The sequence below is a fragment of the Andrographis paniculata genome, unplaced genomic scaffold, assembly GCF_009805555.1.
Source record: "Andrographis paniculata isolate CXL003 unplaced genomic scaffold, ASM980555v1 Contig60END, whole genome shotgun sequence".
Lineage (NCBI taxonomy): Eukaryota > Viridiplantae > Streptophyta > Magnoliopsida > Lamiales > Acanthaceae > Andrographis > Andrographis paniculata.
The window spans coordinates 1,211,147-1,226,711 of NW_026137596.1; the positions used below are offsets into that span (position 1 = coordinate 1,211,147).

The 15,565-nt window shown below is 35.3% G+C and overlaps 3 protein-coding genes across 8 annotated transcripts; 1 reads left to right on the forward strand and 2 right to left on the reverse strand.

The window, feature by feature from the left end:
* Nucleotides 1–448: 448 nt before the first annotated feature.
* Nucleotides 449–4,742, reverse strand: LOC127259667 (vacuolar protein sorting-associated protein 26A). Of its 6 annotated transcripts, none has more exons than XM_051287174.1 (12): nucleotides 4,577–4,741; nucleotides 4,268–4,300; nucleotides 4,066–4,140; nucleotides 3,772–3,846; nucleotides 3,586–3,658; nucleotides 3,055–3,099; nucleotides 2,747–2,858; nucleotides 2,256–2,322; nucleotides 1,780–1,824; nucleotides 1,543–1,598; nucleotides 1,200–1,375; nucleotides 449–960 (listed from the first exon to the last, which is right to left on the reverse strand). In XM_051287174.1, exons 2-12 carry the CDS (start codon nucleotides 4,268–4,270, stop codon nucleotides 782–784), a joined length of 906 nt encoding a protein of 301 aa, XP_051143131.1. In that variant the 5' UTR covers nucleotides 4,271–4,300; nucleotides 4,577–4,741; the 3' UTR covers nucleotides 449–781. The 6 variants fall into 6 exon arrangements, with proteins under 6 accessions (XP_051143131.1, XP_051143132.1, XP_051143134.1 ...); XM_051287175.1 differs by lacking the exon at nucleotides 4,577–4,741 and adding an exon at nucleotides 4,426–4,570; XM_051287177.1 differs by lacking the exon at nucleotides 4,577–4,741 and adding an exon at nucleotides 4,404–4,570.
* A 268-nt stretch (nucleotides 4,743–5,010) lies between these two features.
* On the reverse strand, nucleotides 5,011–8,333 carry LOC127259673 (uncharacterized). Its single transcript, XM_051287185.1, has 5 exons — nucleotides 8,012–8,333; nucleotides 7,051–7,351; nucleotides 6,125–6,283; nucleotides 5,733–6,028; nucleotides 5,011–5,421 (listed from the first exon to the last, which is right to left on the reverse strand). The coding sequence occupies exons 1-5, from the start codon at nucleotides 8,210–8,212 to the stop codon at nucleotides 5,329–5,331; spliced, it is 1,050 nt and encodes a 349-aa protein (XP_051143142.1). The 5' UTR covers nucleotides 8,213–8,333; the 3' UTR covers nucleotides 5,011–5,328.
* A 2,913-nt stretch (nucleotides 8,334–11,246) lies between these two features.
* On the forward strand, nucleotides 11,247–14,400 carry LOC127260099 (metal-nicotianamine transporter YSL3-like). The gene is made up of 7 exons (XM_051287776.1): nucleotides 11,247–11,840; nucleotides 11,967–12,139; nucleotides 12,227–12,324; nucleotides 12,521–12,655; nucleotides 12,742–12,931; nucleotides 13,163–13,274; nucleotides 13,347–14,400. Exons 1-7 carry the CDS (start codon nucleotides 11,519–11,521, stop codon nucleotides 14,285–14,287), a joined length of 1,971 nt encoding a protein of 656 aa, XP_051143733.1. The 5' UTR covers nucleotides 11,247–11,518; the 3' UTR covers nucleotides 14,288–14,400.
* The last annotated feature ends 1,165 nt before the right edge of the window (nucleotides 14,401–15,565 follow it).

Genomic DNA, 15,565 nt, shown 5'->3' on the forward strand with positions numbered 1-15,565 from the left:
ATTTCAAGTTGCAGCAGCTACCTGCGAATCAATGCATCTCGTGAAGAAGCCGTCGTGGTGAGTCCTCAAAGCATGCTCGCAGATGTTGATTGTTCCGTAACCAGCAAACTAAATCCAGTTTCAAAAACAAAGTCATATAATAATTGAAGGAACAAACGAGCGAGCTTACGGAGTGCGGAATCGTTAGCAAAATGATTCGATTAATTGAATCCGATTTATGAAATCCGCCGATTTGACAAGAATTTCAATGCGAAATTGAAAATTTCCACCAGCTGGCATGAGTGGAGCGCTTCGCGATCCAGAGTTTTCTCCGTAAGAACCTCAAGCAATTGATGGCTAAAGCCTAAAAATCCTCAGATTCGACAGGTATTGATTCCATCAACTCATACTAACGGATTAATTATTAACACCTTTTCCATACAAAGTTCAAACAGTTACTACGGAAATATGAACAACAAACTCAAAAGCCTAGCAAGGACAAGAATTCAAATCACAGCACCAAAATGGTTCACCAGAATACAGAAGAATATGTTCAGGTAAAGCACAACTGTGTCGATCCGATAATAAATCTACAAAATATGCAAGGAAGACAAACAAGAGGAATAGATATTCCATGTACACTATTGTTTCTCTGTACTGTACAAATGCAAACATTCTGTATCAAATATTGGCCTAAAACAGAGTTGAAAGTTGTCCTTGTTCTTTGGGGGAAAGATCTCAGGAATGCAAGTGACAAACTGGATAACGGGAGTCGACAAGGCAGTAAGACTCCATATCACTTTCAGTGTGTATCTCCGAGGCGGTACATTGTAATCTCCTGTTGCTTGAAATAACGGCGATCCTCTTCGTCAACAAGTACAAGATTTAAGTAGTACTTCACACTAAATTTGTTGTTGATGTTTTTATACGTCGGAGTCAGCTCGTATGGACTTAGGAACAGTCGAATTGGAATAGATTCACCTGTCATGGAACTAACATAATCATGAACTGAAACTTTGCGAAGCAAACAACACAAGTACGAGCAGCTAGCGGCAGTAACCTTAACCTAATCTAGGATCCAAGGGTCGCAACATCGGACAACAAAAGTTTTCTAAATTTAGCAAAATTGATGCCGCCAGAGGAGCTAAGGGGGTTGTGTGCGATGAGGTTTATTAATCTAGAAATATACAGTAAGGAACATATAATAATTATTAACATACCTCTGACAGGAGCACCATCCATAAGTTCAAATTTAGCAAGTGTCTCGGTCTCAACATGGGTATTAGATCCCGATCCTGTTGATTCTCTGCGCCTTATCTCGAGATCCATATTTTTTATCTTGATTCTGACGAGAAGAAAGTATATTTTGCCTAAAATAACATCCTTTAGATGATACCTGGAGGTTCAAAATTTCAACCATCAATTGTTAAGGTTTCGAGCAAAAAAAACTCTATATATTAGCTTGTAACAAGATCCACATGATCTAAACAAGCAGAGGAAACAATAGATCCAGATGGAGACGAATCGGACCAGAAAGGAAATTGAAAGAGTAGAATAACTTACTTGCTCTTGTTGTACTCAAACTCGATGTGAAGGCAATCCTCAATTCCAACTTCCATCTATAACAAAAGACAAACAGTTAACGGCATATCCTCTATATGTTGAGAAGAGGGTTGGGGGAATATATTTTCTACACAATAGAGCACAATGAATCAGATTGGATAAGGAGAACATGGTCGATAATATAATTCAGATGCTCTAATACAATTATAAATTCAAACAAATAACGAATAACAATACCTTGATACTGTTGTTGATGGAAGGAGGAGGAGTATAATTCCGAACCTGGTCCAAGAGAAAAAGAATGGTTGAATCAACAAAAACTTATAATACTAATCAAAAGACTTAAAACAAACAGAAATCAGCTCAGGCACCCCCTCAACCCAAATGTAACCACAACTGAATATATAAGGGAAATGCTTCAGGATTAATTAAAAAAATTGTATTTCACTGCTTAATTATGAGTGTAGAGGATTAGGCACCACAAATTATTGACAGGGCCACGAACTACTGACACGGCCATGAATCCAAAAGATTCTTCAAAATGAGTAGCCAGTAATATATAGAGAAATGTAAGATTATCTTGTAAACAGTAACTTGATGCCATATTGAAACAAGTAAATCATGTTCACTTTTAACACAAACAATGGTGCATGCACTCATTCCTTTTTACTGGAAAACATTTCATTTTCAAAAGTCATAGGTTAGAACTTCACCATAAAGTCTTGATATTCTGTAATGCTACCAGCATAACCGCGAGTTATTGTCACTTTTAGGATATACCTGAAACAAGCAAAATTCTCAATGAAGCCAAGCAGATACCAAAATGAATAAAGACAAAATTTCAAAATATGTACAAGAAAAGGCGCATGATAGAGTGTGATATTTCTAACATGTCAATGCACAACTAAGTCACAAACATTACAACAAAACACAGGGTATAGAATTTGAGGGCTGAATATAAACTCTTCAGTACAATATCAGCAGCCGACATGCTTGGACTGAACGAAATCATAATAGCACATTCAACCACCATTCATTATTCACAGATCACCTACACTGAAATGGATTTTCTTATTGTCTTGAAAAATATTTTAAGCATCTCCTAAACAGACTAGGTGATCAAAAACATTAATCTCATGAGCACATAAGCATCAAGACAGTAGCATATTCTATTCACAAATGTAACAAAAAACCAGCAACTCACCTAAGCCGCACATTTGCTCCATTATATGTCTCATATGGCATTTCCACAGTTGAAAACTCAAATGGAAATGTTTTTCTTTCGTATATTTCACCAGGTACATCCAATTCACGAACTATAAAAGAAAATAAGAACAAAATTATGACATGAGAAAAATGATTTCTTACAAATAGTGGAATTAAGACATGCAACAAGCGCACAAATGATGTAGATAACTTTAGAATTTAACAAGTGGCTGCATGGATGTCTAGAGAACTACATAAGACACATACAGCTTATATGCCAAATAAAACCAACTGATGGATACCTACCCAAAGACGTGAAGTCATAGAAATTGCCTCTGTCAAAGTACATTTCTGCAAAAAGAAAATAAGGTTTATACACAATCAGATAAAATAATTCAATACACATAAGTCAGACACTGAGGGTGTGTTCATTTGTAGGATTTTGTCAAAAGCCTACTATTCATCCAAAATTTTCCCCCTAAAAACATCAAATCAAACACCTATTTTTCATTTTTTATATTATACTAAAAATTAATTTTACATTCAAAACATCACATCATACAACTATTCAAATTCAAAATTTTTACTATTCAAATCCCAATCCAAAATCCAAACCCCCATACAAACACACCCTGAGTGTAATTTGATCACGCCAAGTGTTTTCCAACTTTAAACTAATTAATATATAATATTTAAATAGAAAAACAAAGAGCAATTATGAGGCCAATTAAAAATTAATGTGCAGTCCACATTACAATGCCCCACTTATAACACAATGTATAAGAATTTATTTTTTAAGCGAACATTGGATGCATGAATGAATATTAAGAAGCAGACCTATTTGACCAAGAAGTTCAACTTTGATTCCGTTGTGTTCTACCTTCTTCCCTGAAACTGGATCAACAGTAATCTGAACAGAAGACACACATATGAGCACCTTCTAGCCCATAGCTAGGATGAACATGATGCAGACTTGGGTCCAAAGTGGCACAGATTATATCAATAATGTCATTTTGAACATACCTTGCCAGTTACATTCTCTTGACTTTGGAAGAGTGGAACCATTACTGTTTGACCATTCTCTTTCTTCACTGGAACCTATTGCAGTGACAATACAAATAAGGAAAAATGCTACTAAGTCCTCGAAATTTCAAACCAACTATCAAAATACAGTACCAAATTTATTTCACTGATAAGGTAACAGAATAAATTTTAATTTTCAGCAGAGGATCAACCCAATATGCCAATCATATTTAATGAAAAGATTAATTGCGCATTCTAGATCTCAAAATTTCAAATAAACTATCAAAACTACACCTGTTTCCGTGTTTTCCCATCTGAAAATGTAATTGAAATGTTGCACGCTGGCTTGAAAGCTCCCATTATGAAATTCTGAAAACATAATTTGCTCACAAGCATACAATAATACATTGAGGCAGAAAAAACAGATCATAGCAAATTAATTCTATAATTAATTAATGAGCTATTTTGGAGGAAGAGTTGAAGGTTGAAACACTACCATCGTTTAAGCCCGGGGTCAATCCTCAAATCCCTACAAAAAAAAGAGGCAACAGGTTACGTTCAAAGTTCAGAACCCATCTACAACTGCCTGTGCGAAATCAACAGCGATTTAACCAAAGAACAAGTAACCGTACTTCATAAGCGAAAATGCGATACCTCTTGCTACAGAAACAGATACAAACATAAAAGTCACAACACTCGAAACCCTAAAAGGTCAATCCAATTCCCAAACTGATACTAGAAGTTGGGGCACAGCAACCAAAAAACAAAACTAGCAAAAAGCATCACAAAAACAATTCAAGTTCACCCGAAGCAGGATCGCCGTGCGAATGGTCTGAGATGTCGATGCGGATGGGATCGCAGCGGAGAGAAACGAAGGCGGCCCACAAAACGACTATTTTTGCTAGAGGCTGTTTGGGTGAGGGGAACTATTATTGCGAAGCTGATTCTTATTGCATAGAGTATTTCATAAATTAAAGGACCATACAGAAAATAGACTATATATCAAATAGAATGAAGTTTATATATATTATTACGAAATAAACTAGAGAATACAATTAAAAATCGTTAAAAATAGCTTTATTGTTATTATACAATACAATTAAAAATATATATATCATTTAATTCTATGTCTAAATTCATGTCAATTTATTTTTGTAAATGATAAAATGAAAGGGTAGCTGACTCACTAGTGTACTTTATTTGGCTGAATAGCAGCTGCGAATTTTTAAATAATAAAAATAAATTAAAAAGTATATATATCTGAAAATTTGGTAAATAATTAAACATGATACTGTAATGTAGGCATACCAGTTACCAAACAAGGATGTACCAAAAATGGGGACTAGAGAAAACAGAAGTCCCAATGGAACGGAATCCCTCTATTACATTTTTTAACACTATGATATGATATAGAGAAGCCAAGAAAGCAGTTATGTGATGGAACAACATCGATCTTCACGACCATATTTGAGGAACCTTGTGCATAGAAAATTTACAAGTTTTGGAATGAATGCTTCTTGATAGCATCCTCTTCTGCCGAATTCATCGATCTTCGGATCATAAAGAGGCATACTCACTCGCAGAAACCATTGTATTTCTTGTGGTATCGATGATTCTTTCTAAATCCAACTGAGACAGTGGCCTTGGCTCCTGAAAATATTATTGCATAATGTTAACATCGGTGAAACAAACATGATCGACACTTGCAAATGCAAGTAATGAGTATTTACTTCCTAAATACACACTCAATTCTACTAAGACGATAAACTAGTTGATCAAACCAAGAAAGAAGGATCATATTGTTGCAATGAATAAGATTCTCGGGTTTTAAATCACATTGGTTTTCTGGTATAATTTATATGTCGTTCCCAAACATAATAATTATGTGACATTGATAGGAAGCAGACAAATCACATAAATTGTTGCAGCACTCAATATAGTGAACCAAAATACAGACATACCTTTGATGGTTTTCCAACTTTTTCATCTTTGAGAACATCCCTAATTGGAAAATAAGCAGCCTTTTTGCAGAGCTCAAGAAGATCCGAACCCGTACATCCATCGCAAAGACTGGCTATATAGTCATAATCAATGGCATCTTCAACTTTTTCATCCTTCAGTATCACCTTTAATATTGCTGCCCTCTCCCTTCTATCAGGAATTCCTATTTCAAATGCCTGAGGGAAACGTCGTAAAATTGCTTCATCAAGCTCTGATGGCCGATTGGTGGCAGCAAGTACCATCACCCGGGCATGTTCTGCATGAAAAAAGGGTCGGGCTTCTACCAATCAATAAACTAACAAAAGATATCTTCTGTATATTCAAAAGGAACCGAATAACTGGAAATACATACGGTCTGTAGTGAAACCGTCCCACAGAGACATAAATTCAGTCTTCATGTTGGCTAATGCTTCATGGTCTGTACTCTTACGTTGACCCAGAAAACTGTCGACTTCATCAATGAAAATAATGGCTGGCTGCAGTTTGTATGCCAATGAGAAAACAGCAGCCACTGCAGAAAAGTCGAGAAAGGTAAAAACATAAATAGAATTTCACGGATAAAACCAACAGATTCTATGTGCACATTTTTTTGGCACCTAGCACCAATACTGGATTCAAGTTAATAAGATCATATCATAAAAATATTTTATGGCCTACACATTTATATATAGAGGATTCCTTTTTGAGGCGCATGAGTTAAAAGAAAATAATTGAACCCGTAAGAACGGTAAATCTATATTTCTCTAGGCAGACAACTGAGACAAGGAAAACATTTAAATCTCATATTCTTACACCAAAATAGTATATTACAACTCTCGGAGAACATAAGCGGAACTTCAGTTATATCCAATTCTTTTAGCTTAACCTATTTGATTACAAATTTACAACTAGATGATTAGATGGCCATCTTGCTTGGATGCTAACAAGAAATTCAAAGAAATATTACTTAATCTTAGTTCACATTCACAACTAGCGAAAGACTGTTAATATACCAAGTTAAAAGATCAAATGTCAACGCTAAATCCTAAAGTAAAAGGCCGGCACTTATATATTCTATTAAGGAAAAATAGCCAAGTTGAATACAGCAAATTTAGCAACTTCCAAAAGTAGACATCATTACCAATTCAGACAATAAAAAGTGAAATAATAACTTCAAAGATCAACTCTGATCACTACGTGATGACAAGAAGGAACCTGTCAAACTTGGGACAGGAATCTCTACCTAGCATCATCATAGTTCATGGAAGAGCAACATCTGTAGCATAAAGATGCACCTACCTAGTTTTTGCGCATCCCCGAACCATTTGCTCATTAGGTTTGATGTTCTAACATTAATAAAAACAGCACCAGACTCTCTTGCAATTGCCTTGGCAAGCATTGTCTTCCCAGTTCCAGGTGGTCCATATAGCAACACGCCTTTTTGAGGACAAAGAAGCTTTCCATGACAAAATAACTCTGGCCTTTGTAGAGGAAGAATAACTAATTCATATAGTGCTTGTTTAATAGAATCCAGTCCTCCAACAGACTCAAATTTGACGTCAATATGATCAGGGTTGACTACGTCACAGGCTATAACGTCCTATGAAAGGTCAAGAAGAACATTGTAAGCATGAGCATATGATATCCAGAAGATCAACAATCCTGATAGTTCACACATTTCCATTGTTTGATTTATTCACCTTTCTTCAAACAAGGCACTCAGTTAGATGAACTGGAAAAACAAGAAACATTTAATTGATGCATCGAAAACAATCAAACACCGTTCATAATCACTTTTGAGATGCACTTGACAACACATTCTAGTCCTTCGCGCAATATCCATAATTATCAATCAATAGCCAATAAGGAACATAGGTTTTGTGGGATTTCAACTCGTGACAAGAATCAGAAAAATATGTTAATTCTGCAAGAATATTAATGCGGACGCACTTACTCTATTTTGGGGAATTTTTTTGTGATTTTTACTAGAACATGGTGTTGTTCTTGAGCAAATTGAATCACGTTAAACTTGAGTTATAAATCTGTCACTCTAAGAAATATATCCCAAACTACTATATTGGGCGGGTTAATTCAATTCACTTCCAGTTATTACATGTCTTCATTAGATCATAATCCCAAAACAACATCGAAAACCATAATTCCAACACAACAACTTGCCATAGCATCCAAACCAGTAGCGTACCAACCAAAACCTAGGGTCGTCATTGTAATGAATGAACAAATACAAATGAATGCTAACCTCATAAGCATCGGTCTCAATAAGAGGCCTTCCCAAACGCTTCGCGATTTCCTTCTTATGCTCTAGTGCTTTCTTCGACGCATCGCGATTGGGGTCCAGCTGTCTGAGCCCCACGACCAGCACCAAACAGCTCAAAGCAGCACTCGCCGCATACAGAAGCAATTCTTGCACTAATTTCGTCTCCCACGAACCCCTTCTCATCTTATTCTTAATTATTTTTCGATTGAATCTTGGAGGAATCGCTGCCCTCGAAAATTTGACGAACGAATTTTGGAGGAAACGCAGGTGGAATGCATCAGGGCCACGAGCCGCGATGGTCGTTCGTATCCCGCGTTCATGGTCAACTGCATTTACGAAAATACCCCTTCCAATATTAGGCCAAATCTTAAAATCTGACACTGCAATAGGCCCAATAACAAATTTCCTTATTGGGATTTTTATTGCAGTGGGCAGCCAGTTTTTCCGTAGGTGTCCAATTCGAATGTCATAATTTGTAAAATATTAGGGTGTGTTTGTTTGGGGGTTTGGATTTTGAGTTGGGATTTGAATAATAAAAATTTTGAATTTGAATAGTTGTATGATGTGATATAAATAGGTGTTGATGTGATGTTTTGAATGTAAAATTAATTTTTAGTATAATATAAAAAATAAAAAATAGGTATTTGATTTGATGTTTTTGGGGAAAAAAAATTGGATGAATAGTAGAATTTGGTTGAAATTCTACAAACGAACACACCCATATTTACATTTTTTATTGCGCTATTCATTTTTTTAAAAAATAATAAATTATTATTATTATTATTTTTTAATGAAATATCACATCAAAGTATAACCTTTTAAAATCCAAAAACCCTATCGTTTGGAGGTATTGTGGAAGATAATAGTAAATGGGAAGAGTCAATTCTGTAATTATTCTCAAACATAAAAGTCGAACGACTTTTTTTATGTGGAGCAGAGTTTGTGAATCGTTATAGAATAAAGTAAAGTCGTCATTAATCAGAAAAAGCGCACTTTTGCGGTTCTCTACAATGACCACCGTTTATTGTGAATTCAAGCCAGCACTAAGAAGGGCTGCTAGTTAGATAAAAGGTTTATCCTAATTCAATAAGTTTATATTATACTACAATGTGCAATATTTATTTCTTGGCACGGATTTTTAAATGGGTAGTATTAAGTAGGATAATTTAGAAATTAGGTGACGTGGTGATTGAGAGATAAATATATATTTTATTTTTTTTATCTAGATGATATGAGGGGATAAAATGTGGAGTAAGATTAAGTATAATTAATTATTTCCTATTTTGGAAATGTTGCAGCGTGTTTGAGACATACCAAAAAGAAAATGTCGCAGGATATTTGGGACGGAGTGAGTAATATTTACATGTTTCTATTAGTGGATATTAGAGTGTTGATTATAATTAACCAATATAGTAATAATTTCAAATGTGTTCAATTTGTGTTATATATGAGAAATCGAGTAGATAGTTAATATCTTTTAGATAGAAATATATATTTTTTACTTATATCATATATATATATGTATTGATCCAATTAAATCAACATCATCGTGATATGATTAGATCAATATGATATCCGTGCTCATATTATTTATATATTGCATTAAAATATATTTAATGTATTTTTTATAATATTTATGAAAAATAATATTCGACAAAAACAAAATTAGATGAACAAACTCTTTTGTTGAGTGCCCCTAAATAAATATGTCATCCCTTCAACTCTAAATTTCTCACATTATCATTTTAGTGTGTTAAGTCTAAATTTTTTCTAATAAAATTAACTTTCAATTAAATATCAAAATATTCTTAATTTTTTAAATTTTATATTATTTTACTTTAATATCATGGATTAAAATAGATATTATATTATTTTATTGCATTATATATCTATAAAATATAAATTGAATCGTATAAAAGTAAAAAAAAAAAAAAATTACCTCGTAAATGGAGTGAGTACAATGATTCATATATCTAAAGTCAATCAATTCAAACTTTGTTTAGATAGAGATTTTTTAAGGTTTTTAAAATTTTGAAACATTAAAAAAAAAATAAAAGAAAAGAAAATAAAATATTAGTATTTAATTTGATATTTTATGAAAAAAATATATTTAATACAAATTTTTTTGAAAATAAATAGTACAAAATAAATGAAAGTGTTTTGCATAAACAAAGCCCATAGTGTCTCATTCACTTGTATCTATATATGATTTACATACTCCCTCCGTCCAAGTGTCTTATTGAGAGTTGATACGGTAATTAAAAAATAATAGTATTTAATTGAAAGTGGGTATAAAGTAGAATATAAATGATTAAAATGCTCGGATTTTAAAGAGTACGTTAGAGTAATAATTAGGGGTAATATGGAAAAGTAAGAATAATTTTGTTATAAAGTGGGGACCACAGCTACTAAATACTGAAACAAGACAATTGTTTTGAAACGAACGAAAATGAAAAAACAAGAGAAATTTTTTGGGATTGAGGGAGTATAAATTTATGGGTATGTTTTTTAGATGAGTTTGAAAAAAATTTGGTTTGAGTTTGATATTAAAATAATATATGATACAATATTTTATGAAAAAAATATATATATATTTTTTGAAAAACGCAAAATTCAAACACTAAAAACTTGAAGTTTTGGGAAAGAAAAACATATCCCTACTTTCATCTACAGTGAATTAGTAATTGTCTCCTTCGCTGGATAATGAGAATAACTAAAAGTAGATGCGAGAAGCTTTATATGCCGAGGCTTGTAGTGTAGGCTTGTATTTGTATACAAATCGAATCTTCCGTTTGTTTGTGGCCACAAATAAATAAAATAGATAAATAAATAAATAAAAATAAAAATATCTACATTTATTCTATTCAGATTTTACTTATAATTAATATTATTATTTTTTAAAAAAGAAAAAGGAAACACAATTTAAAATGATATCAAGATGGTGAAAATCACACGAAATCATGCACCTTTTAATGACATTATTTTGTTACTGTGATATAACAATAACAGAAAAGCAGAATTGAATGCAGGTCAGACTGTCAGAGGAAATTTTCCCACTACCACCACCTGCCACAACCATTATTATGACAATTATTATTATTATTGTTATTATTATTATTATTACCATAATTTCCATTTGCAGTACAAACCAGAATGTTACACTTAAAGAGATGGCTATTCTGTACTACTGCGGCGAAGTGTAGTACAAAAATACAATCGATGGCGGTTTCGGACAAAAAAGAAATAGAAAATTCTTGAGTGGACTTTCCTTTATATATTCGGAGCGGGCTAAGGTACGGGAATTTTTGTCCAACTGACGCAAGTCGTCAAATCGGCAATGTTGGAAAAATCTCTGGTATCAATGCCGCATTGAATTCATTTCTCTCCTCGATTAGGGTTTTGGTTCGGACAGCGAAAGGTTTTTGCGCCTCTTCTGGTAAGGTAGGCGGCTGGTAAGAAATCGACAGATTCGCGGCGGATTTGGCGGCAATGGAGGAGAGGAATAGGATGGAGATCGAGAAGGAGGACGTGATCAGGAGAGTTCCGCCATGGACAAAACAGATCACGGTTCGAGGAATCGTCGCGAGTACGATAATCGGAACAATGTACTGTGTAATAGCGACGAAGCTGAACCTGACAACGGGGCTTGTCCCGAACCTTAATGTGTCGGCTGCTCTGCTGGCGTTCATCTTCATTAGGGCGTGGACGAAAGCCCTGGCGAAGACGAGGTTCAAAACGACGCCGTTTACGAGGCAGGAGAACACGATTATCCAGACGTGTGCGGTTGCTTGCTACGCCATTGCCTATGGAGGTCAGAATTCGTTCAACAACTCCACTACTGTACTAAAAAAACAAAAACCAAAACAATTCTATGGCTAAACCCGTTGTTATTACAACTTTCCATGATTTCGGTTTTTGTGATTGTTGGCTGTGTCAGGTGGATTTGGTTCTTACTTGTTGGGGTTGAACAGGAAGACGTATGAACAGGCAGGGGTCGATACAGCGGGGAATTCACCACAGAGTGTTAAAGAGCCTCGACTCGATTGGATGATTGGATTTCTTTTCGTTGTTTGTTTTGTTGGTTTGTTGGCTTTGGTTCCTCTCAGAAAGGTGTCTGTTCATTACAATATGCTACATAAACAACTTGTTCAGTCAATTCTTGCCCTGATTGATCTATCTTTTGGACTTTCTGGGCAGATTATGATCATCGATTACAAATTACCTTATCCAAGTGGGACTGCAACAGCTGTTCTTATCAACGGATTTCACAGTGGTAAAGAAGACAAGATTACAAGGTAAGTGGTAAGCCAAAATGCTAAATGTAATAAAGACATGTAATTTTTGTTCATATATTTAAAAGATTCTTGTATTAAGCATGTTCTGTGTGGGACTTATATTAGGTTATATATGTTTTAGTAATATCTCTAACCGAATTTGGACCATTCCCTGTTGCCCTGTTCTTACCACTGCTAATTTATGTTGGAAATTCAGAAAACAAGTCAGGGGATTCATCAAGTATTTCTCATTTAGCTTTGTCTGGAGTTTCTTCCAATGGTTTTACTCCGGCGGCGATTCCTGTGGGTTCATAAATTTTCCGACATTTGGATTAAAAGCCTTCAAACAATCGTATGTCGGAGGACACTGACCGAAATTCCGATGAATTTGATTGATTTCCATTGCTGTTGATAAAAAAATAGTTCCATTTTGTGCAGATTTTACTTCAATTTCAGTATGACTTACGTCGGAGCAGGAATGATCTGCTCCCACATCGTCAATTTGTCGTTGCTGCTCGGCGCCGTAATATCGTGGGGACTGATGTGGCCATTGATAGGTAATAAGAAGGGAGATTGGTTCCCTAAAGACATCAAGGAAAGCAGTATGAAAAGTCTCAATGGTTACAAGGTAGTAAGAAACAGAGCATTGTATGTATATATATATTCACTGTCCCGATAAAAGTCATTTTGGTGCGGAGACACCGGACAAAATTACCAATTTTAGTACATTGGCATGGTTTCTTGGGCCGATTAGAGTTGTAGCACGAATATACTAAAATTGACACTAACTTAGTACGATGTCTTTTCTGGATGTTAAGGTTGTTTTGAATCGGTGCTGAGGTTGTAATGATTTCTCCAGGTTTTTATTTCGATCGCGCTTATTTTGGGCGACGGGCTCTACAATTTCGTCAAGACTTTGTTGTTCACTGCCTTAAGCATGTATTCGGCGTATAATCGGAAGGTTTCCGCAGGTGAGCGTGTTTTTTATCGGTGCTTTTATGATTTTGCGCTGTAATAACACTAATGTTTATTCCTTACGGCAGTTGAGGACGAGAAAAACAAGCTGGCGGACGATGCTCGAAGGGACGAAGTGTTTGTAAGAGAGACGATTCCCCTGTGGGTCGCTTGCGTCGGCTACTTGCTGCTCTCTGTCATTTCGATCATCGTCATCCCGATCATGTTCCCACAGCTCAAGTGGTACTTCGTTCTCGTCGCGTACGTTTTCGCGCCGGCGCTCGGCTTCTGCAACGCGTACGGATCGGGTCTAACGGATATGAACATGGGCTACAATTACGGGAAAGTAGCGCTCTTCGTGCTCGCGTCGTTGTCGGGAAAGGACAACGGCGTCGTCGCCGGGCTGATTGGGTGCGGATTAGTGAAATCGATCGTGTCGATATCTTCCGACCTAATGCAAGATTTAAAGACGGGGCATTTAACGATGACGTCTCCTCGATCGATGCTCGTCAGCCAGGCGGTCGGGACGGCGATCGGCTGCGTCGTGGCGCCGCTCACATTTTTCCTATTCTACAAGGCATTCGACGTCGGGAATATTCACGGCGAGTACAAGGCGCCGTACGCGTTAATTTACCGCAACATGGCGATTCTCGGAGTCGAGGGCTTCTCGGCTCTGCCCCGACATTGCTTGGAGCTGTGCTATGGGTTTTTCGCGTTTGCCGTTCTTGTCAACCTCTTGCGGGATGTTGTGCCGGGGAAATTCGGGAGATGGGTTCCTCTCCCGATGGCGATGGCAGTGCCTTTTCTCGTCGGAGCGTATTTTGCGATCGATATGTGCGTCGGGAGCTTGATCGTTTTCGCGTGGCAGAGGCTCCGGAGAGAGGAGTCGGGATCGATGATTCCGGCGGTCGCGTCGGGGCTGATCTGCGGCGACGGATTGTGGATTCTTCCGGCGAGTGTTCTGGCGTTGGCTAAGATTAATCCGCCGGTTTGTATGAATTTCTTGCCTGGTAAGAGCAGCACCTCGTGAGGGGACGGAAATGGAGTGTTGTTAGAATTTAAATCCAGAGATGGAAAAGTTTAGCTAGTCGATAATTATAAAGGTTGACAATAAATTTGAAATAAAAAAGGGATATTAATAGAGCTGGCAATTGGTCCATTCGTGTCTGGTTCGTGTTAGGTTGAATATTTTGAACGGATTAAATTATTCAACCATAATTCGACCCGTTTATGATCATGTCGGGTTCGTGTTGACCCGTTTATTATCATGTCGGGTTCGGGTTTACTCGTGTTGACTCGTATGCATAATTAAGTCGAATTTTTTTATTCAAAATAAATAATGTTTTGTTATGTTGTCGTATTATGTTAGTTTTTATAGGTTTGAGCCTAATTTAAATTAATTTATGAGAAAATTATTAAATTATAATTATTTTATATATATAATAAATATATTAATTAATATTAATATATTAGATTGGGTTGACGTGTGAGTTCGAATTGAGAGCCTCAATCCTAATCCGACTTGTTTACTATCGTGTTAGGTTCGTGTCAATCTTTAATTTAAACCCAATTATTTCGTTTTGCGAGCTCTAGATATTAATATGTTTAATTCCTATTCAAAAAGATTATATTTAATTATTAATTAATTTAGAATGTGATTATGTGATGATTTAATATGTATTAACACATGTATAAAATAAAATATGTTGCAGCTGTGAAATTTATTAGCAACACAAAACATGTTCCTCAGTTTCAACGTAGAAAATGTCAAACATACACCTTTAATTCACCACAAGTTCTATTCTTAAAGTTTGATTCTTAGTTTTATACTCCATTCGTCCAACATATCATGTCCGCGTTGCCATTTCTGTTCGTCCCACGTATCATCTCACTTTTCTTTTTTGAAAAATGATTACACATTTTAATCTCATTTTAAACTTTTTAATTTTTTTTAAAATTTTTTTAATTAAACTAATTAATTATCTTAATCTTAAATTTTAATTATTTATATTTAAGATAATTATTTTCACTAATATATTTTTAATTATTTACTAATTACACCTTTCGCTGTGTGTACAGTGTAGCATACACGGTACGTGGGGAACAGAGGTAGTAATATTTTTTTTTATTTAATATGTTATATAAAAATATTTTATTTTTATAAATATTTTTGAAACTTTTAATGGTATTTTAATGGTATTTTATTGGCTCCCTTTATCAGTGATTTTAGTGGTGTGGTATTAGGTATAATAAACACAATTTTCTTCATAAAATCGTGAAATATAATTTGAAGTCAGATTTTTGTTGT

Bases quoted from the DNA above. Each gene is read 5' to 3' on its own strand.
- LOC127259673 (XM_051287185.1), bottom strand. From the start codon at position 8,212: ATGAGAAGGGGTTCGTGGGAGACGAAATTAGTGCAAGAATTGCTTCTG. The intron at 7,352-8,011 runs GTTAGCATTCAT...GACCTTTCATAG, and splicing joins TTGAGACCGATGCTTATGAG to GACGTTATAGCCTGTGACGT. The intron at 6,284-7,050 runs GTAGGTGCATCT...ACTTTTCTGCAG, and splicing joins CGGGGATGCGCAAAAACTAG to TGGCTGCTGTTTTCTCATTG.
- LOC127259667 (XM_051287171.1), bottom strand. From the start codon at position 4,179: ATGTATTATTGTATGCTTGTGAGCAAATTATGTTTTCAGAATTTCATA. The intron at 1,599-1,779 runs GTATTGTTATTC...CTTTTGTTATAG, and splicing joins CCATCAACAACAGTATCAAG to ATGGAAGTTGGAATTGAGGA. The intron at 1,376-1,542 runs GTAAGTTATTCT...TTGAACCTCCAG, and splicing joins TTTGAGTACAACAAGAGCAA to GTATCATCTAAAGGATGTTA.
- LOC127260099 (XM_051287776.1), top strand. From the start codon at position 11,519: ATGGAGGAGAGGAATAGGATGGAGATCGAGAAGGAGGACGTGATCAGG. The intron at 12,656-12,741 runs GTATGTCGGAGG...CATTTTGTGCAG, and splicing joins TTAAAAGCCTTCAAACAATC to ATTTTACTTCAATTTCAGTA. The intron at 13,275-13,346 runs GTGAGCGTGTTT...TCCTTACGGCAG, and splicing joins TAATCGGAAGGTTTCCGCAG to TTGAGGACGAGAAAAACAAG.